Below are 24,492 nucleotides of genomic sequence, written 5' to 3' on the forward strand. Positions count from 1 at the left end.
TCCCAGTCCACTTGACGCTTTTCATTTTCCGGTTTTGAGTCTTTTAAGTTGCCCTCGGACAATAGAGTCTCGTAAAAATTCATCATTTAACTGTAGGCAAATCTATAAATTTAATTTTATTGTGGTCAAAATTCAGTCAAGGCTAGAAAGTTACTAGCCATCATTTTAGTATAATTGAAGATACAAGTTATTTTTTCTGTTGAACTTTTGCTTAACATGTAACTATACAATAAAACATTTGGTGCAATTCCCAAACACATATTGTACCCTGAATTGTGCTGTTGTTAAAGTTTTAGAGAGCAGATAGATATCTTTAAAAATGTGAGTTTGTTCAAAATGTCACATAGTGTGCCTCGAACATGTGCCGATTGTATAGCTATGGTCTGCAGCACTGCCTTAACTGCTCAAATCACTTGAATTGAGTGCATCCAGTTTAGTCCTAACATCACACTTCAATAACAACAAAGAAACGAAATCATTTTTTAAATAATTAATTTTATTCATTTTTTCACTACACCACATAATTCACCTTAATGAGACAGAAACAAAATATAACAAATCTAACAAACAGCTAAATGAACTATCTGGCAACTGTCCTGTTCATTATAAATAAGATTACTCATCATTGTTTTACACGTATAACATTCATTTAATGCCAGAAACCACACACATATGCGTTTGAACACTCACACTAAAACCCTCCCTTCCATACCCCATTTGACTCTAATATCAAACATCATAAAGCAAACTTTTACGTTTTTATCTAAAACAAATAAATTTTTTCTTTTCGCATTATATTTATTGCGACTGAACGGTATTCACCAATTTAGACCGCAATATGGTTATTTAAGCACCAGTGTAAATCAGAGAGGCAGACTGATTTAAAGTCCGTTTATAAACTGTACATATATAATCCACATAGTGACCCAATGGCCAACAAAAATAAAGCAAAATAAATGAGGACTCTATAGGCAATTATCTGAACAATAACAATGTTAACAATACAAGGAAATCTATGAAATTGTTAATCTATAAAATAAACATTTTTCTCAACATAAAAGAATTAAAGAACCAATTCAGTGACTGAAGGAATACTATTACTTTTAACAAAAACTTTGGTGACAAAAAAAAAACTTGACAGACATTCACAAATAAAACATACTTTTCGTTTAGTAATAAAACAAATATTTATGGAGAAAATATAGGTTTTGTATACTGTACTATAAGTACAATAACTAAAAAAAAAACACTGTTCTCATTGAAATAGGTGATTGCACAGTATAAAACATAAAATGAGGCATTTTCTAATGCTCTATTACTTTTTAACATTGTTGAAAACTATTAGGAAAATGCCTATACCCTATCTAGGCCTAAATACATCACAGTGTCTACCATTTAAAAATCATTTATACAAACAACGTTTTTTATTTTATACATATATTTTTTCTTTATTTGACATCAAATAGTTATATGATTTTTAGGTGATTGTTTAGGATTTTTTATTAAAAAATACTCAAAAGGTATGCATTTTAACTATAGCACCTTTTCAGACTATTGACTAATAACTATCCACTAGAAGACATTTTACCTGCTCACTGACTAGAAAATGTTTTTATGATTTTTAAAGTTTTCTTTCTTTAAATCAAAACTGCTTTGATTGTCTGGCATTTAACATTACAAAAAAATTAAAACAGTCAAATTTACTAAAACATGATTTTTCAAAAGAGAACATAATAAACACTTAGGCCCAAAATCAGTTGAACCATTTTAAGTGCCATTATTGGACACTGTACTGTGTTCAATCCATTGTCTAGGTACCTCTGCAACTAACCATGGTTAAAGTGCTGATTAGAATTCTAAATCAATTATCTTTTGTCAAAAAGAAAAAATTTAAAGATTTAAAATCAACAATCAAAAATTATCTTTATACCTTATATAAGGTAGAATTGCATAATGAAATAATAATGTCAATTATTTTAAAAATTTGTAATAAAAATCAATGAATTTTAAATAAATAAGTTGTGTACTAAAATGCAGAGGGCATTAAAAGTGTCTAAAATTGTTAGCAAAACATTAACAATAATTTAACTTTAGAACTGTTGAAGGATTAAAAGAATAAATATTTGGAAATAGCGATTATTGTACAAATGACATCTAATAAATAGTAAATATAACATTAAATAAATGTGAGTGGTGGGGTTTTTAAAGTAAAAAACAATGTTAATTTTTAATAAAATACAGTCAATTCTACCAAACTCGCTTAAAGCAAAAAGAAATCATATTCATTTTTTTTATAGAAGTCAATAATTTTTTTGAAGTCTTAAACAAACCTAAGCAAATATCTAAACCGAAATAAGGATTGGTTTGATAAATATGGCCAACATTTTTCACTTAAGTACTTCTGAACTTAAGAAAAAACTAATAAATGCTAGCCCATGATTTAAAGAAAGCGTGATTCCTCTCCAGTATTTTAGGAAGCCTGGTAATGGGAGAGTTGACTGTACTGTTTATAGTTAAATTACTTTATAAAGTAATACTACAAATATTACAAGTTTTACCACCTAAAAAGGTTATAAATCGTTCTATGTGCCTTGGCACATACATAAAACAATCTTCATCTTGCACAGTAATGAAATAAATAATTTTAAAAACATTTTCCAAAAACATACAATTTTTTTTATGTACATGGGTTATCTTTATAACCCTGGTTTCTTCAAAGTATTTATCATTTTTAAATTAGTTAACAATTTCTGAAATATATTACAATCTTTTAAACTGGATATAGTTTAAGTTATTATTGGATAGATGTGCTAAGCCTTAGTACTGGTATAGGCGAGTAGGAATATTCAAAGGTTTTCTATCAATTTGCAACTATTTCCTCACGTTGTCAAAAGCAAATTTGATTACCATCAAAATTGCTTTAAACCAAGGAAAAATAATATTAATTAATAATTTATTTAATGAGATACAATAAGGACAACCGTACATTGGGTTTACTAACATATTGTAGAACATTTTTGCATATTTGAAGCCTACTACGGATAAACTTGGTACACACACAGGGCTGTATACGCAGACGAGGGTGATTTTAGGCTATTATACATTGTTAGGTTTCACCATAGTATGTACAATTTATCTAGTGTTATTGATTAAAAATTATTCGATTATGGTTATATTTTATCTCAAGGAATATTTCTACTTAACATTCTTTTAAATGGTCTTTAAGAACAGTTTATATTTTACAAAGTTTACTAAAACTCCAGACAAAGGCTAAACACACCAACTAAATGATTGTTTAAGATTTTAGCTATATTATGATTATTAATATAACTGGAACTGTTATTTAAATTTCAACCATCAATAACTTAATAATTTACCTTTAAAATAAACTTTCTAATGTTTGAGATCATTTCTTTTATGGTAAAAAAGCTGCATTTTGGCATATTATTTCTAAAGTGTGAGTTGTCATTATTTAGAATAAATAAGCATAAATGGAAAAATTAAAAGCTATTAAATAATAAATAAAATACTTAGAATAAGATTTACATTGCAAATATTAACAAAGGTGGTGGATATGAATCCAGTCTTTTTTTAAATTTATTAAATCTAAAGATTGATACAAGATATTTCTATTTCTTGTGTAGAGATCTTGTTATGTGAGTTGCAAAGTCATACTTATCACAACAAATATGGCCACAAATGTTGCATTCGAAAGGATGGTTAACCCCATGGCAACCAAGATGGATGCCAAACATTACATCATCTGGATATACCGTGTGACAATGTTTACACCGACGAACATCGTCCTGAGTTGCAGTATCCCGCGTCCCTGAGCTCGTGGCCATGTTATATTGTGTCGGTTCTGGTCGCATATCATTTCCAGAATCAAAACTTGATGTGCGCGATTTTGAGTCTGATTTCGGTGAGGCTTCGTCGGCTTGACTGTATATAGTAGCATGTACCGAATTGTATTGTGGACTCACTGGACTCGCGCTACTCACGTACACACTTCGTGGGGAATCTTGTGTTTTCATGAGTAGGCCAGGCATTTGCATCAGTGGGCTGGATGTAGGACTTGTAGCATTAAAATTTGGGCTACCTGGTCGGTTATAACTCGGAGACACACTTTGCGATGGCGAACCAGTAGATACATTTTCTGAGACTGCTGGGCTCAAACGAAGTGAACTAACATCTGCTACTATAACAGGCATTGCGGATTTATGTTCAGTACGGAATTCTGGCCTTGGAAAATCTGGTCTTGGGAAACCAAAGACAGGAGAGAAAAATTCTGGTCTAATTGGGAAATGTGGGCCGAGCTGGTGATGCGGAAAGACTCTTGGATTGTGGAGATGCGTTAACGTCGGTGGAAGGCGTTGTGGACCGTCTGTTAGCAACGGACGCATAGAAATTGGAATGGGTCCTGGAAAGGTTACTGCAGGCACATCGATCCTATCATCTCTGATCTTAAGCTCTTCCTCCATAGAAGACTTTATAACTTGCGGAATTCTAACAGACGCAGTAATGACGTCTTTGTGGCGCTGGCTTTGTAGATGGATATGATAACCCTGCGCACTTGTACTCATAAAACCACATGCATGGCACGTGTATGGATTTCCATTTGATACAGGAGTCGTAGGCATCACATGCTTTGCTTTCTTATGGCTGTCCATGGCTGTGAAAGAAGGAAATGTCATCCCGCAAATGTCGCATCGGTGAGTCCGCTGATGTGACTTCATGTGCATTATCATACGTTTCTGGCTTTGGTATGAGTTCCCGCAAATCACACATTTAAATTGATAGTTTGTAGCTTTACCAGGAGCATGGCGAGTTCGAAGATGCAGTTGAAGATGATCTTTACGTGAAGATCTATACTCGCAGAGCGGGCATTTAAAGGGTCGGTGACCGCTGTGAAGATTCATGTGCCTCCGCAAGCTCTGCTTTTTCGAAAACTTCCGGTTACAGACTATACAAATAAAGTCTCGATCTGGGGCATGTTCTTCACTATGATGAAAATATTCTTGTTCATTTTCGGTTCGGAAATTGCACTGACTGCATTGGAATAAGCCACGGTGAATTGTGTCCTCAATTCCATCTTCTCTTCTGTGAAGAGTATAATCGACTGCTTCATCGACAGTTTCGGGGCTTGAGTTGTTTTTAACAATAGCTGAGCCTCCTCCATTTTGTAAATTTGGATGACCTGAAAAATACAAACAGAAATTTAGAAATTAATAATTGGTAATTAAAAAGTTTTTTTCAGGAAGAATGCTGTTGTTGCAGTAATTTCATAGGCTACTGCAGTTCAAAATTAATGGTATGCAGTACAGTGTAAAAGAATTGCAATATTCATAGAATATTTATATAAACAATATAATAACAGTATACAATTTAATAAGCAATGTTTATTATTGTCAAAATATAGGTTATATTAAATATAAACATTTAATAGAAAATACCAGACAAATTAAATGATTTATGCAGAATGAAAAAATACCAACAAAACGTATTTCTTCAATAAACCCAACTTAAAAAGCTACTCAAGTGAAAAGACTATTCAAGCGTTGACTAACATAATTCCCAGGTCCATACCTTTCATTTAATGTTGCGAAAAAGTCTAGAGAAATACCCAATTTAATTGACTATATTTGTAACTAATTGAAATAAACGATGGGGAAAAATGACCGATTGACCAGCGTGGGCAATAGATGTTGATCAATCATTTTAATTACAATGTATCTGCGTGATAAATGCCGATTACGAAGTTTTTAAACTGAAAATATTATAAATGCCTTAAGTTTGAGTTCATTAAACGACCTACATTCTACAACACAAAACCTCAAAAGATCTTACAAGGGATTATGGAACCTTTGACAGACAATTGAGCAGAAAATTTGTTCATTTCTTCTTCAATAGAGCAGTATTAATAGTTAATCTATCCAGTAGAATACGGCCACAAAACTTTGTTTTCCTGACGTTTGATAATAAGATTTTTGGTGGTAAAAAAACACATCAGAGCGCGTCGCTCGGAGCAGCAAGCATTGCCATAAAGTATGCTAAGATTGTACGCGTTTGCTGACGCGATTGTGGATAGAAAATCCCCTTGTGGTGTATGGGTTTATAAGGCTAAACCGACGGCTTTATTAGTCATTAGCATGAACCGAATCAAACAAAGATATAGATGCAAAACAATAAATATGATGGACGTACATACACTCATATTTTACAGGCTTTTGAATCAGCCGATTGTTAACTAGCCTACCGGATTAAAGGAACTTTCTGACATTGTGTCAAATTACCATATATGGGTTTACAAAGCCACCGACAAATTTCAATATCTCATCCGACGACAAATGTTATTACACAACCGAAAAATATTACTATATACATAAAATTGTGTATAGGTAATAAATATTACAGGATTGACATATATTCAAACATCCTGTTTTTATTAGATCATATTTTTCAAACTTAAATTTAAAAATCAGAATTTTATTTTATTATTTTAGAAAATGATTCAAAGCATATTGATATATTTATAGAATTATTTTATATATATTTTATTTTAGGCTTATTTTCTTTTTTTTAAACACAGTATACGATTAGCACAATAGCACAAGGTACCATCAAAGTTTACAGTGTAGGATGAATTTTTTTTTATCAGACTTTTCATGCATATGATCTTTGAAATGTGGGTGTTGTATACAAAACCTCTTTATAATATAAATAAAAGACTATATTCAATATAATGCATATCACATAGGTGTATTAAACATACCAACAATTTTGAAATTTATATTATAAATGAGCTAGCCTATTTATGACACCAACACCTTTTTTTTTTTATATATCTGCGATCTACTTTTGACATGAACTTAATACTATCGTGTTATACACAGAATTGGTTGAAAGACAGAATATATAAATAAACTATTTACTTCATTTAAAAGATTAAATTACACAGGGATTTGTGTGTTTATTATAGTCTAGTATTTATTATAGCTTTTCTAATTATTTTATAATCCATTGAACAATTGAATCAGAATAATATATAAACGGTGATGAAATAAGAGTTTGTAGAAGAATAATTATTAAAAAATATATTTTAAACCGCATTATTATTATGCTAATAATAAGGTAATATGAATTGCATGCATTAGTATAGGTTATTTTAACTTCGACCCATATTCTCAAACTCATTAACTTTTATCATAATGTAAACAGTCATTATATTCAAGAATTATTTTAAAACATAAACATAATGTACAGTATGTAAATGATTTATTATGTTGTAGCCAATATTCATTGTTTATTATAAAGAAATTCAATATTCAAGTAGAACAGATTAAAATGCCCCTTTTTGGGATAAAATAAATAGTATCATTATGTGCTAAACTAAATTTAACTTTAAAAAATAAACATCTTTTATTTTGTAAAGAAATTTAATCTCTGATAAATCACTAAAATGTTTATTTTGATGTTTTAGGAGTAACAACACTTTGCCTGTAACATAATACAAACCAATTTATTTTTATACTCAATATATAGATTCTTCTCAGCTTCTCCCTAATTACAACATCCCATAAAAATTTCAATTCCCTCGAAATCGGGACTAAATTTGACGAAAGACTGTCTTTTAAAGCGAACTACAAAATAAATCTTAGAAGCAGGTTTGCTTTGATTTTTATCGCAGCAAATTCTCGACAAAGTACACGTAACATTTGAAATCAACGATTCTCTCCGGTTCAATGTACTTGCCGCAGCCTATTAGGCCGGTAGAGAATTCTACCTAATCACTAAGAATGACAAATTATGCACACTACTAGAAAAACCTAGGCAGATGGTATAGCCTATGTAATGTGTACAAACTGGCAGGAAGCCTATTGTTGCCTCAGTACAGAAGGCCATATGTTAGGGTGTTCTTTAGCAATCTCAATAAAGCAAAATTGTACCGAGGCTCATTAGTTTCACACTTTCAGGAAATCTATTGTGTATAAATGAAAAGGCCTGAAGGTGAATATGAGGCTCCTTCACATTCATCTTATGCAAAACACGCCGCTTGGGCTTTTGGATAATATAATAGTGTTAATGTTAATTAGGGCTGCAGTACAAACCCAAATTTCCTTGTTCATTAACTAAAATACCGAAGGCAAAAGCATTATGCGACGGCGGTCAGCGTAAAGGATTTAATTGGTCTTTGAACTATTCTTATGATTATAGTCTTTTATGTAGATAAAAATATCGTAATGATGAGGAAAACGGGACAAATTATTCAGATCAGGTAGAAAGTGTAAGAGAAAGGTTAAGGTTACTTGACCTGTTTATCATTAAGTAATTCCGCTGTTTAAAAAGTACAACTACGATTCTTTATACACGCGCTTAGGTTATAATGAGATTATCAGATTTTATTTCAAAAACACCATAAAATATACTAATGATACATATTTAATTTATTATTGTAATGGTTATCTGCTGTATTATCATTACATCTCTTATGTTAATTAATCAGAAGCAATTATACTTATTCATTTATTCTCTTTTGTAATTTAAAATTCTACAAATTTTATTTTAATACATAATTTTACAATGCAGAAATCAGTTGTAGATTATTTGTTAATATTTTCATTCTCAGTTATGGCGACTTTTTATAATTCTCACAGATTTCCTCATCTTTATGGTTTTTAAATTAATTAATTTTTAGTATTTTGCCTGACTGTTTAAAATTTATTCTATGCCTGTTAATTAATTTATTTTATTTTAGGCATTTATGATTGTATGGCAGTGATACATTTAGAGATATCACTGTTTTAAAATAAATGTTTTTAAAAGATTGTGAGCAGGTCAAGAAATAATTGGGTTAACCGCAGGTGTAATGGTTTTTTTTATTACGGTAAAATATACCTTTTATTGACCATCAGCCAGTCATTCATCCCTATCATTGTATATTAATGACTGATCTACAATTGCAAAATATCATCGTATAATCTTACATTTTCACGTAATTTAAAGAACACCCAAGAGAAGTCATGGATATCCTAGTCAGGTTTATGATTATCGTCTATACCTTGATTATTTACACCTTTTCAGCGAATCGTATTTAGCGTCGTGGATGCACTTTGATAGCGTTTACTGCAGCAGCCCACGTGAAACATTTGTGAATGCTTGGATACATAGTATTGGCGATTAAAACGAGGGCATTAGCTGCGGTTCACAGCATATGCTGACTAAACAAGTTGTAGTAGACTACACGTGTGATCAGAAATCAAAGCCTTTTGATTTACGTAAATAAAATGAAAATATTCTGCAAACTGCTGTACTATTTCGACGAAAAACAAATAGATGGATGTACTCTTGAAGACTAAATGCAATAAAGCTTTGATTAACCCAAAAGTGATAAATATAATACATTTATTAAATAACCTAGTTTTTAACCTTTTGTTTTTTTCCCAATAAATGTATCTATCTGTAAATCTATTTATCACAAGTACAATAACAGCTTCTTATAACAAAAAAAAAAGTAGTATCTTCAACAGATGCCTTCCATATTAGACTATTTTGGGTTCATAAATACTGTATTCAAATGGCAAATTTATTTAATGATATATTTAATTCATTAAGAAAATCTTTATTGAAGATTATATTAAAGATTACATTTAAGCGATGCATTGATCAAACCGGAATATATGAAATACAAACACTCAAAATATAATTTTTTGACCAATATGATTTTGATCTACTGATAATAAAATTAATTTATTTCATCTTAATACAACTTTAAGGATTGACTAACCCAGATGAATTATAATTTGTGGTTTTTTTTTTTACAATATTACACAAATCAATTCAACTACAACACTCAACCTTATAAAGCCAAAACAAATCAATGATCTCTAATCATTATTGATAAATTTATCGCTTCCTAACAGATTTTAAAACCAAATCCCATTTATTTAATACCATGATCCACCCAGATTATTAGCAAAAATCGTCTGTGGGTATTTGACTATAAAAAAAGTATTACTTGACTTTTAAACCGGACTTTTGATAACACTTCACGCGATACGTTCTCAGAAGACCACCACAGAACGTCCACTTACCTAGTATTGTTTTAACACCATAACCTAGATATATGTATTGAATAGGATGTATTGTGGTTTATGAAAATCCAGTGCAAATTATAAAGGTCACGATTACTGAACTATTGTTATTAGGAAATAAAAAAATTAATTTATCTTCACCTCATGATTGAAAGTAATGCGTGACATGACAAAAAATTGTATTTAACATGTTTTATTATTTATTTAAATGTAAATATAAAGAGAAATGTGTAAATTAATTAATTTTGACGAAGGTAAAAATTGTTTTTTTTTTAAATTTATGTTTTGATTTAACTTTGTAAATTTAAATAATTATTTTGAGATTGAGATGCAGTCACGGTTATTCCACAGCACTATATTTTTTCCCAACTACTGTAATATAGCTGGTTAGATATTAATTACAATTGTTTAATATATGGCTTTAACATGGAGAAATGTCTATCCCACACAATGTGAGATGGTTGGTAATATAGGGAACTGTAAACTTTATTGACAACGAAAATAACACTATCACTAAAACTGGTTCAAATTAATTATTTCCTATGTCTCAATTCTACTTATGGATTCAATACCTTACAGGTGTAAAAACTACCCCATCAGGACACTAAAACAACATTACTTGACCTGAGGGAGACCAAAAAGATATACAGGAAAAGATTACTTAAAAAATAGCAGATTGAAATGTGTTTTTATTATCGACAGATGAAACAATAAAATTAGGAATTGAAGAATAAAAGATGTTGATTAAAGTAGAGCAGTGCGTGGTTATTTGGGATGTTATTGCACAGGTGTACGCTGTAAAGAACATGACGTTCTTGGGAATATCTTCTGAACATAAAAAATGTTTTCCCCTCCGTCATATAAGTTGTCTTCACAGGAAATAATTTGGAAATGTAGGTCTGGTGATATATTATCACAGAACAAAAGATATTTGGTGTTAAAATAAAACAAATATAATAAATTACTTTGGGATAATTATTATTATAAATATTTTATTTTTTTCAGTGTATATTTGGTAGGACCCTAAAGCTCTGTCTACACTATTAAACTAGTTCAACAAAAAAAGTGTGAATATGGTAGTGATATACCCAAATATGGTATTGATATGACATCATCATGTCCATTTAAAAAACAAAATGTCTGTCAATATTTTTTAAAAAGAAGACTGACGATTTTAATTGTTAAAACCAAGCTATAAATCACAGTTTAACAATTGATATATATAGCGATTTGTAGTGAGTATAACATTTACCAAAAATTAAACAAAAAAACAACAGGCAAATTGTTAAAAAACCATGAATTGTCAATTATTAGTTTAAAATATATAGGTCTTTTTTATAGGTCACTTTCACATACAGAGACATTCTCCCAGCCTCGTTATCTAGGAGATGAACTCCAGTTTATGCAAATGAGGCCATTTATTAATGAGTTCAGTGTACAAATATATATGTTAATGAGAATTTGTGTGGAGAAACCAGGTTGGAGGTAACGGTGGATGTACAATACGCTCATCACGCATGAACAAGCACCACTCCGCAGATAAAACATATAGCCATTGGCCTTTTAAGGTCAGGAGACCCTTTACTTTATACATAAACAATCACCCTCAACCATGTGTTCATATTATATATATCAAGGTAGTACGTAATAAGAAGGTTTATAGTATTGGTCTATGTAAATCAAACCCAGAAATACCATATGGACTTTACAGGCCTACTTTATTAATTACAGCAAAATGACATACTGTATTTATGTATACAAAAATCTTTTAAAATTTGCATAATTATTTGTAATTATTTTATTTAAAGCTTCATATATTTTGTTATCATTTTTTGAATTTTGCTTTGTGTAAATAAATGTATGAATGAAAAAAAAATTACCATTTTTATTGTGCCATTCAAAACATCATATTATATAAAAAATAAACTTTGTTTATTAATTCTTTAAATAAATACATATTTTTAGATTTCAGTCATTTTGAAATTTAACCTGAAAATTGAGTAGGAAGGATGCAATAAATTGGATAGAAAAACAATAACAAAAATAAACCATAAATACTATACTGTTATGATAGAAAAATAAGGGTGACTAATGTTGTTATTTATTTCTGGTAAATATTTAAATAATAAAAGTGGGTTTATTATCTGATTAAATCTTGATTCATATTTTTATTTTCATATTTATGATTACAAATAAAGATAAAAAAATATGCTTATCTACTCTAAATGAATCATCGTTTCAGTTTTCTGATAAAGAAAAGAAATAATAAAAGATAATAATAATGTCAATATTAATATTCTAAAAAAATTGCATGAACGTGTTTAAAAAATTGTAATGATGTAATAGCCTTCTACACTTTTTGAATAAAATAAGCTAAAAAATAATGCAATTTTTAAAATAAATACCAGAAGTAACATTAATATCTGCTGCTAGTATAAAACTATTATAATTATAAATATTATAATTTTAAAAGTACAGTAATCTTTTGGTAAAATTAATCATTTTAATTTAAAGTAAATAAACAAAAAAAAAGAAGAATCGGTAATTGACACTAACAAGCATCGACCTAGTATTCATGATTTATAACCAAAATTAAAAATCCTTCTGCCATAATATTTCAAATATAAAAATACCCCACAACCCAGTAGGGAATAGACTTGATTAATATTCACTATTACCCTAACTCAACATGATCTTTCTGAATCGTATTACTGAATCATCCCAATTTAACCTTTTACCTAATTACTGATTTATTAGACAATACAATAACAGCGAGGTCCACACCGTAGAAACACGGGAACGGATTAAGTCTTTGTTTTCGACCGCGATATGAATTTGTTGACCTCGAGGCATTATAATCCAAACTCAAGGATGTTTTACCCAGGGACTGAAAGTCAGTCAATGAAAAATGAGTAAACAGAAAATAATAGAGGAAAGTACTATACAATGAACAAGGAATATTATTTTGGAAAAGGTTGATTTAAAACACATATGGTTAAATTGCCGATAAGCCCCAGTTAAAAAAACAAGGCCATATCATATCAAATTTGTTTATAAAATTTGAAATAAATACAAGTGTGATCATGTATAAATAAGCTTAATAAAGTTATTCTATTTCTCGTAGAATTTCCCCTAAAATTCCCTTTACGTTTTGGTATAGTATATTTATGTGAAAGCGAGGGAGTTTGTCATTTTTCTTTTTCATACTATCTCAGGTTTGTTTAAACTGTCTGATGAAAAAAAATGATAGATGATTGCTTCTCAATCATTCTTTTTTATAGTGCAATACTTAATTATTAATTAATATATTAAAAAATAATATTCAATAAAAATCATGTATAAAAAAAAATATGTTTGTTTTACTTTTGTTGAGCAGACAATTCTATTATCAACTTGTATATTAAACTATTAAAGCTAAAAATATAGCTACAATTTATTTTAAAATAAAAGTCCATAAATAACATTTGTATTTAAAATCATTTGATTTCTTTAAACGTTTTAAAAGCTGGTTTAGATCTATAACCTACATATAAACAAAAAATAATTTTTCTTTGAAAATCACCTAAAAATGAAATGTGTGTACTCTATGATAATATAAGACACTGAGAAGAAGTTACACATGTTATCCTGTTCTGGATTTACTTCAAACTAGGTCAAGTATAAAAGGTTACAAGTCCTGTAAACGTAAAATGTTAACTCATCGTTTGTAGACGAAGGTACCGATAAACTTTAGTTTTATCAATTTTTTTTTTAAATCTGAAAATTATTTTCAAGGGATTTAAATTGATTTTGGCTAACTTTTTACAGAATGATTTCCGAAATGAAAAAGTTATCGATTCAATACACAATGATACACACGTGTTGATGTGATTATAGATTAAACAATTTGGATAAATAAATTTGATGTATCTATAAACAATATTATGTTAAACATTAATTTTATTAAGACTAAAAAAAAACTGTCTGGATATATTTTTGTCCCCCAAAAACATGAAAAAAGGAAGATTAATAAACTCAGACTTTGAATACACAATTTTTTAGTTTAAATAAAGTTAATGACTTCTAAAGAGAAACAAATTTGTTTTCACTTATAAAAAGACAAAATGAACAAAACCATTGGCTGGCATCCAATTTGACTATTTTTTGTGGTAAATAATTTTTTTTTTCAATCCAATTTTTGGTCAAAGTGAATAACTATTATGTGACATTAAAGTAGCATATTCAACAAAAATATTAAAAAAAATGTTTTCAGGTGTACAATATCTTTAAAATAAGCATTTTTTTTTCAAATAAAATGAAGACTTACTAAACTCTGGAGCATCAGAACCGTCAAGTGTCGGAGGTTGTCGTTGGCTAATACATTTATGCACCATGATTGTTTACTTCTGATAAAATACTTTTACACAAGTGTTGGCTTTGACTTCACAGGAACTTATAAGCACCAATAACCTCATCAAACTATTAAGTACCGATCTAACAATGGGCTCTCTCAATTGTGACCAAATCAGAGCCAGTGAGAAGCCTTTTATTATTATGTTTTTTATCAGCCCAACAGATTATTATCAAACATATCAGGGTTTCTCGTGTCTTACGTGTGGTAGATGATCAACCAATCAGAAGGATTCACTATGGTGGAAGTCAAAATTAAGTTGGTTTTACAAGGGAAGCGGTTTCCTCGAAATGCATCATCGAGCAACAATTCATTTTATGACTTCACACGGAATTAAACAGATCTAACACTCTCCTTTTAAAATATCTTTGTTAATAAATATATTTATATTTTAAATATCTATGTTAAATATATATTTTATTCCATAGTTATAATTTATCTTCTAAAATAATTTTAACTTGATATGTATGATTCAACAGATAGCACTACTTCAAATAGTTATAAATAGATCTACTATACATATTTATAAATGGTTATATTTCTATATTTGTATGTTTATAATTGAAATATATACCAATCAATTAAATATCAAACTCTTTAAATCATTATCTTTAATACATCCAAACATAATACTTATATTATTACATTATTTACCAAAGTGACAGTCTAACATAACTTTTTGATTACATATGGATATCACAATGAACGTCTAACTGATTGAAATGATTGCATGTACTTTTTTTTAGTAAAATCCCAGACAAAGTAGATATCATTGTTGATGAAAAGGGTTGAGAAAGTACATGTTAATGAAATGAAGTAACACATCGAATTGATACCCTAAAGGTGGATGGTTTTATATTCTATCAGAAGATGTATTTAATATATCAATGCATCCTTCTTTAGCGTAACTAAGGCTGGGATTCATACCTCAAGGCAAAGTCTGCATCATATGCCGTCAATTTCAAACAATAGCAGGGGGATTAAATACAGTAATTAAAAAAATTAATTATTAATTTGGTTTATGCATATATTAAAGGTTCAGTAACATGGGGGTGAAAATACTTGCTTTAAAGGTATAAATATTCAATATGCTTTGACTTGAATGTTATTTTTCTTCATGAATAAATTTGGAACACCATGAAATCTTTACTAGAAATATTGTAGAGACCAACAAATTCACACTCTGATTAAAATTGTATATATTCTAGTTGTAGCTCTCTTCTGGGAAAGAATAGGCCAATATCGGTTTATCCAGGTAAGCTAGGCACGAAATAGACTAAAAATTGTTTTCTAAATTGTTGTTATCTTAATATTGTTGCAATGTCAAACCACTGTATGAATATTTGTTTAAACTATCATTATATATGTAAACTTTCACATTTTCCTGGGAAAATAAATAGATTGATAATTTTGTCAAAACATTCGTTGCCATTAGATTACAATTATCCTGTATATAGCATCCTCAATAGGTATTAATATTAACCTTTTAACCTAACTTTCAATTTTGTATTGCCAAATTTGAACCGGTATTTCAGTTCACAGGATGAACGATACAATAAACACTTTTCATTAAAGGTTATCAAATTGATTTTAACTAGTATCATTTAACATTCCATTGGAAACACAAAGCCAAAAAACTTTAACTATTTAATTATGCGTGAAAGACTAAAATTAAGGTAAAATATTACTGGGGTGTGAAGCTTACAAAAAGATACAAATTCTCAACAATTGTAACCCGGTCGTGTGTTTGTTAATAATAATTGTTAGAACGGTACGATCAAAGGTGTTACTACGGGTAACTACTCAAATGAGAGCACGGCTTTGACGCCCAGAGGCTTTCTCCATTCATAGCAATAAGTTTTACTTGATTTTTACTTGTGTATTTTTGACTTGTGTATTTGTAATAATAATGTAGACTAATAGATGTTGATTGTCATAGGATTTTCTTTGATCTGACCGTATCTAGGCCAAGCCAAGGATCCTAGATCAAGAATTATCAGCACGCTTTAAAACTCAAAACACCTGTAATCTAAAACCCATTAATTCTCCATGATATTTTTACAGTTATTGGACAACCTACTTTGGCGATTTGATATTGTTAAAATCAATAACTAAAAACATTTTAGCATAATATGTTAATCTGTATATTTGTTTTATAATTAATTTTAATATGAATAGACATATTTACATATTTTCAACGTTTTATCTTAAAATGTATTTGTTTTTGTTCTACTGTTTTTATGTCTAAGGATCCCCACCCGACAGTGATTTAGTTCACTTCTTGGGTGCCCTGTATCATGTTCTGGCTGTTATTTATTATGTTTGTATATTTTATTGTTTTGTTTATTGTTTTGAGAAGATTAAATGAAATGAAAAAAAAAATGAAAATAAAGAAGAAAGGAAAATGATTGTTAAAGGTTTTATACTTTAAAATAGAGTAGTACGGTAGTTAGTACAAGACTGTCATTGCCAGTTATAATTATTATCTTGTATTGTTATGCGTGATCTTATTAATGATTAAACAATTTGTTTTTGTTTTGATAGAAATGTTATGCAACAATTGTTATTTTGAGGGAGATGAACAAACACATCATTTTGCAGATAAGGACTGAAATAGACTGAACATTTTGAAGGTATCAATTACACTGATACTGAATCCTGTCAACAAATGTTTACCTAATACATTTTTATGCTAAATAGTCCGTCCCCACCCCCCACGCCCCATGGGATTAAATAGTAAACTTACTCCCTTTAATATTTGTTTTACAAATTCATATTTGTATATATGTTAATACACTTCATACACAAAATGTGTATTAGAAAAGTTGATTTATGATACAGAATTTACTAACACAACTGTAAATACTTTATTAAGGAAAGACGATAAGATAAATATTTATGTTATCGCAGAAATCTAATATCACATAAGCAAGGAGCGGCATACAAGACCCAGTAAACTTCCTGGTAGAGCAATCACAGAACTAATCACCATAATTAACAGGAGATTATTAACCCTTGTCATGTGCTATTAATCTTCTGTCAATAAATAGTTTATTATAAAAATGTTTGGTTTGAGGATTTTAGTGTTTACTGCTATATCAGCATACTGTATATATAGAAGCCTGTTCTTTTAAAATACACACAAAAAGTCATAACTGTAGAAGAAGTGGACACCGCATGGACACTTTGTAAAATCATAGGGAAAGGAGGGGGATGATCACATGGACACTATAAAATCATAGGGGAAGGAGGGGGATGATCACATGGACACTGAAAAATCATAGGGGAAGGAGGGGATGATCACATGGACACTGTAAAATCATAGGGGAAGGAGGGGGACGATCACATGGCTCCCTCTAGAATCTGAATTAAAAAAATACAGTAATGGCACATAGCAAAGGCAATGACTTAACCCCTGAAAAGATGTATTAAGTCAGTGATTATAGGTGTATCTAGGTATGTCATCATCATCTTAAGATAAATGGTTTTATCTCAACCCCTTCATATTTAGCTACACGCTGACGACAGCTAAAAATGACTCGTCTTGAATGAAGAGCAAAGTAAATTGATAAAGTCGCAATTCTTTTAATTTACTTGTCGCCTTGACTAAAATGTTTATGAACTAACTAATTTTCACTCACTTCTCTTATTCTCTAAATGTACAAGATCAGAAAATACTGTGCCCAGAAATAAAATATAGATAGTTGTTATCATGATTGACCATATTAGGGTATAATAGTTTTTCACGCCACTCCATATTAGGAAACAGTTATTATCATCGTCAGATGAGTGGCATTTTTTTCGAATAAATATTTCTTGTTTAAACTTGGTATAGCATTTTTATCTTTAAACATATCACATGAAAAAAAAAACAATAAAAGTATGGATTGTTATATCTTTAGCATATTAGGGATAGTTGTAAACTCAAAATGGAATAGTTTTCCAGCATGAAATAAAAAAAAAGAAGAAAATAAAGGCATTTTTACCTTTAAACATATCAATTAAATCTGAGTCTTTTTCTTCTGTGACCCCGGTCACTTCATCTTCATCCACCATGATTGTCTCCTTCGACATGTTGTAATCTTCAACCTCCTCTTTCATGATTTCGTCGGTTGCTTCTCTTTTAATTTGAATGTCCGCTGAAGTCATCATCGGCTAACGTAAAAGATCAGAAGTAAACGCACCTCTACAAAAAGAAGATAGCAATGATAAATATTATGCAAGAAATATGCAAAATGTTATAATTATTTAATCACACTATCAGTTAAATTGCCTGAGAAAGGTTTTTGTAAACATAAATATGATTCACGGTGTATTAAATCATTTACACAACATATCCCAAAACAATAATACTATGACCTTTATAACCAAAATGACTGAATTAAAAAAAATGCCACGTTATCAGTACAAATCGATAAAAAAAACCCAAGTATGTAATATATTAATACAATCAATTGTAATTTCTTATCTACCATTTTTTTATGTTACAGTTATATTATGTATGTAACCTTTTTTAGTATTGTTTTTTTAAGCACTAATAAAATGTTATTTATTGTTTACAGATAAACTGTAGTATTTTAATCTATGTATCAGAATGAATGAATGTTTGACCTATGTATAAGCAATTATATAAATATTTATTAATCATATTTTTAAAAATACAATATAATTGACACGTACCAATCATGATAAAATTTATTTTATATAATAAATAACAAATTAGTTAATTCATTCATAGAGAAATAGTTGTATTTGTAGATGGTTTATTAAATAATTCAAATATTTCAATTAAATTATTAGACAAAAAGTAATTAACTGTCAGTCGTATATTTCCACCAGATGTTGAAATCCACAATAAGTAGTGTCCACAAGATATAGGGCATCTAGGCTAAATATAAGTAGACAAGCCAGTGGCACAAAGCCTGCTGCTACGTCTTTCTACCAACAGAGGGGTTAAGCTGGTTATTAATGAGGCTTGAACTAACTAGGTTAAGACAGCAACCCACTTCAACAGCCAATATAATAAGGATATTATGCTTGGACATTCAGAAATCATAATATACAATTGACGTACTGTATATACACAAAAAATAAACCAATTTTTTTATATAAAATACTGTATATACAGTTATTAGAAAAAATTAGCCAATTGTTGGTACTCTATCTAAATGCCGTAATTACAGTGTCACATATGTATCACATGTGATGCCTGTATCATTGGCCATAAACCTAACCTTAATACAAGCACAAGTGATACATACAGTATGTGGTTCTAACTAAACAAAATACTCTGTTTAATTAAACTATATTCAAGAATAAATGTCCTAACCGTATACGGAAAATGTGAACTTTAAGTAAATTCAAAAGGGCTTTTTTTGAAAACAAATATTTTCACAAATAGTTACAAGAAGGATATAGTCAGTGTGTTTGATGTGGAAGGCAATCCTGTATTGTGTTTGTTTTCTTTATTGAATGGACTTTAAAGTTGATATTATGACAAGCCTAAAAGCTATTGTGCTATATTGTAAGTTTAGTGTTCTCTTTCACAAGTTGACATACGATATTAAGTAATTTAAATAGTCACAAAAGTGATACTACTACACCCAGTCTAGCAAATATGTTGTTTACATTAAATGTCGTTATGAATCATGAGAGAAAATCAAATAAATTATTTGCAAACAAATTTACCATAAAGTGGTCTAGTGGTTTTAAAAGTGTAAACAAGAAGTTTGATGTTCAAATCCAACCAGATAGGTTTATATTACTGTATCTTGAATATAACAATCTACATGTTGTCATTAGTACTGTTAGCCTAAGCCCATTACTAGAATTTTCGCTGCTGGTCTCTAGTTTGAAAAGGCCACTCCAGGAAAAAATAAGTGGCTAGGGGCTTACAATTATCTTTAATTTTATCTATCTTGAATACAATTCTTTGACAATTTAATCGGAGCATATTCAGGTAGTTTTTACTCCAGTCTTTACACATAATGAATCATTTTCATTTTATTCGTACAAATTGCTTGTATTGTATTGTATCTATCTGTGTTTTATTACTACTCCACCAATTTCACATATGTAATGTATTATGTTATATTAGGCCTATAGTAAATATTAGTATAGCATTCAGGATCTGACACACTAACCTCTACCATACTAACCAGTTCATGGGTTTTAAGTACAAACTTTTTTCATGCATTATAAATAGAAAAAACATAATATAGATTACTAAGGCTTTGTATACACTATCCAAACTAGTTCGAGAAAAAAAGTGTGATGTTCCCAAATATGGTAGTGATATGATGTCATGATGTCCATATATGGTCACATCACATTTTGTTGTCATATAAAGTTTGATAGTGTAGACATAGCTTTATGGTTTGACTAAAATATTAAACGATTTAAAAAAAACTATTAAAAAAAATGTCTGAAGGACTTCAAACGTAATTAATTGATGAACAAAGTTCAATTATTATCAGTTACACTCGTCAGAAGATGAGACAAAAAATTTGGTAAAGTATACGCAAATAAATTGTTGCCAAAATCTAGTGGGAAGTTACATAGGTTTAATAGGGAATAGGAAGGCTAATGGCATTGATAAAATGCATGTATTTGTTTAGCTGGAGATAGACAGATTCAAGTTCTCCTTGAACATCCCCTGCCCCACTTCCTCCCCATCGGAAAAATTATACTGCAAAAGATATGACATTAGCACAATTTAATACTTTTTAGACCTTCTCCCCTTATCCTTATTTAAAAATCGTGGATCTGCCACTGGAAGAGTTGCCAAATTGTGCAATATAGATTCAGATAACATTCAGATTCAGATAATAATGAATGAACATAAAAAAAAAAGATATTAAAGTGAACATAGATAAAGCAGTAATTGGTAGTCATTATTATCATGGATCCCTTCTAGAAGTTACAACTTGTCTCGAAGGGACCCACAACAAAAGACATTACTAAAAAAATAAAAATAAACCTAGAGTATATAATTATATAATTGAGGATAAAAAATTACAGTATAATAACATAACTAACATCTTCTTTATCAAAATTATTTAAAATTATATTTATTTATACTGATAAAAAAAAAAAATAAATAAAAAAAGCCTGTACTTATAGACCTGGTAAGTAATAGCAACCCTATTGATGTGATACCTGGCTACCATTTACTCCACCTTCCCACCATCTATCGTATTAGCCGGAACAAATATTTGCCTGCGAAATTTGCAAAAGTATATAATTCATACTGGAACGAACGAACCTCATACTTAATCTAGTGGGTTTTCATTCCTAGAAACCTTTCATTTTAAAAACAAATCAGAAGATTGATAATTATGAATTCTTGAACCTTGATTGAGGAGAAATAATTAATATTTAATATTAACTATATTCCAAGAAAAAAAAAAGTTATGCCTTATTAAAGATAAAACCGACTCCAAGTAATGAGAGGACTGCTTATTAATTTTGCAGCAAACTTTGGTTGCCAATATCATCCACGAAAATTAAGTGCAAAGTGTATTATTTTATGAAAAACGTAAGCATATTGAAGCTGTTGGTCTGGAGGATGGAGTGGGCACGAGAGTTGATTGTTAATTAATTAACAATTTCAAGTTTTAATGACAAGACGGTGGGATTCCTTGCAATCAATGATTACTTTATAACTAACTATTGTAGACTCTATGCACACATTATGCTTGAAATTGTATGCTATAATGTCTTGCATTATCATTATCATCATCTGCAGTCCTTCTTATTAGAGTTTGATGTTCGTTGTTAAGTGTTTCTTGTGGATGAACAGAATAAACAAACCAACAGTGGTGTTGGTAGTCTATGAGTGCAGCTTAACCTGGATAAACCAACATTAGCCCTTGACCCAATTTAAGAGGATGGCAATATAAAAAGAATTTTAGTGGAACCCTTCTCCACAAATTGTATAGTGTGGTCGCCTCCCCACAAACCACCATCATCATTTTAATGAAAATTTTGAGTATGTATATTTCGCTATTTGAGGAGAATGGCTATTGTCGGTTTGTCCAGGTAAGCTAGGCACGGAACTTAAACAGTTGTCGCTTCCCAGGTGTTGTGTGTCACTGTCAATGTTTAGGTAGTGTTTTTAGTACCTTTGAAACGTTTTACATAATTTGTTGCTTTTCCGTAGCATTGTTCTGCAGTTCTGCAAACACAACATGTTTGAGTACCAATATTTGTACTATACTTATACCTTTTTATGCAAATATGTACCAGGACATGATGACAGATGCTTATTCAAAATGGGTCCTTTATGGAAACTAGTTTAATAATTATATAACTTGGCCATTAAATTTCATTGCAGGGCTTCAGTTAAATCCATAACATTTGTATTGGCTTAGCAGCATCATTCTAACACAATGACGCTAGTGTTAGAATAAGTCTTCTTGGAAAGGAAATATTACGATCAGCCCAACTATATAAATCTATATATTTTATTATAACTCTTTGTAATAGGAAGCTTTTATGTCACATATGATAGCAAACGAAGGCTGATTCAAATAAAAAAAGTGTCTGTAGTAACAAAATCCTAAATGCTCTAAAAGAATTGTACTGTATATTGATAAACTAAACAATATTATTATATTATTACAATTTTTTTAAAATTATGATAAAAAAAATCAAGCCTTTAAATTAAAGGTAATCCTATGAACTATCAGGGTATACAGTATACCTTATTAATTATGCACATAAAATATAGTATATAATCTATTATTATTCAATGAAATCTGGTTTATTAGCAAAATTCTTTTAACTATCAATGTATATCATAAATAAATTTAAGGTGTATTATGAAAAAAATTATGATTTACAATTTTATCATGTTATTTTTTTTATTACGAAATATTACTGTATTATTAAATTTAAATAGTTCATTGTTTTCTTTTAAAAGATAATTATAAAAAAGTTGATACTTTAATATAATAATAATACAAATATTTTTCCATATTCATAATCTATTAATATTACACAGTTTTTAAAATTTATTTTATTTCCTACGCATGAACAATGAGCAGGATGGATAAACTATTTCATAATTTATCGTGCTTAAAATTATTATTTGAGGTTTAGGGAGTGGTTTTGAAAGAGTCATAAGTTACAACACTGGCACTACGTCAGGATTGAACCCTGTACCTTGGGATTAGGCAAGGCAAGCACCACCAAGCTACAGCCCCAGTTATTCAATTTATTTCTTTTATTGTATTTAATGCACTTGTGTGAATATGAATATATTGAACACTAAATAATGATAATTTATTGGTAATATTTGTCACATGTCACTGAACCAATAAACAATGTAAATATATACGTGCTCATTACAAAATCATTTTTTTATCACAACAAACAGAACAACAAACAGAATCCCAACAGGAATAAGATTAAAAACAAATTATTTATTAATTTATGGTTGCGGCACCTTTTGTATTATATGAACACTGCAGTACTGATGTGGAATTTACATTATCAAATTCTATATTTTTTTAAAAGAATTTAACATTTTACTATAGGAAGTCGTTGTATTGTACCCCAAAAACATGAAGAATGAAGATTAATAACAGACAAAGTGAATTACTTCTGTAGAAAAAAAAAACCTGAAAAAATAATGTTTTCTATTACAAAATGAGTGTTAAATTCAACCAAAAACCCATTGGCTGACAGCCAATTTGACTATTTTTTAGTTTTTTCAGGTAAATCATTTTTTTTAGATCCAATTTTTGGTCAAAGTGAAAAGCTATGTGACATTAAAATGGCACATTGAACAAAAAAAAAATGTGTTCAGGCAGGAGGACAATATATCTTTAATATTTGAATATGAACAATGTAAAAATTGAATACAATTAAGCATTAAAGAGGAATAATACTTAAATTAATATGATAATAATAATTTATGAAACATTTTGTTTTATTAGCCCGATACAAGGAAGTACCAAGTCCAATCTGCTTTGAGTTACACCCTAATAGCAATTCTTAATCAAACAA

At 29.5% G+C, this 24,492-nt stretch overlaps 1 protein-coding gene across 3 annotated transcripts in view; it reads right to left on the minus strand.

Moving 5' to 3' along the window:
- Positions 1 to 475: 475 nt before the first annotated feature.
- LOC144851791 (uncharacterized) overlaps positions 476 to 24,492 on the minus strand; it is a 75,149-nt gene continuing 51,132 nt past the window's right edge. For 2 of the 3 annotated variants that reach the window (XM_078709414.1, XM_078709413.1), the window contains 2 exons: positions 18,468 to 18,667; positions 476 to 5,197 (listed from right to left, as the gene is read on the minus strand). In XM_078709414.1, the coding sequence (XP_078565540.1) occupies positions 3,630 to 5,197; positions 18,468 to 18,633 (1,734 nt within the window). In that variant the 5' untranslated portion in view covers positions 18,634 to 18,667 and the 3' untranslated portion in view covers positions 476 to 3,629. Of the gene's footprint in view, positions 5,198 to 14,397; positions 14,511 to 18,467; positions 18,668 to 24,492 lie in introns of those variants that run through there. The other variant, XM_078709415.1, reaches the window with a different exon arrangement.

The sequence above is a fragment of the Antedon bifida genome, chromosome 9, assembly GCF_963402885.1.
Source record: "Antedon bifida chromosome 9, ecAntBifi1.1, whole genome shotgun sequence".
NCBI lineage: Eukaryota > Metazoa > Echinodermata > Crinoidea > Comatulida > Antedonidae > Antedon > Antedon bifida.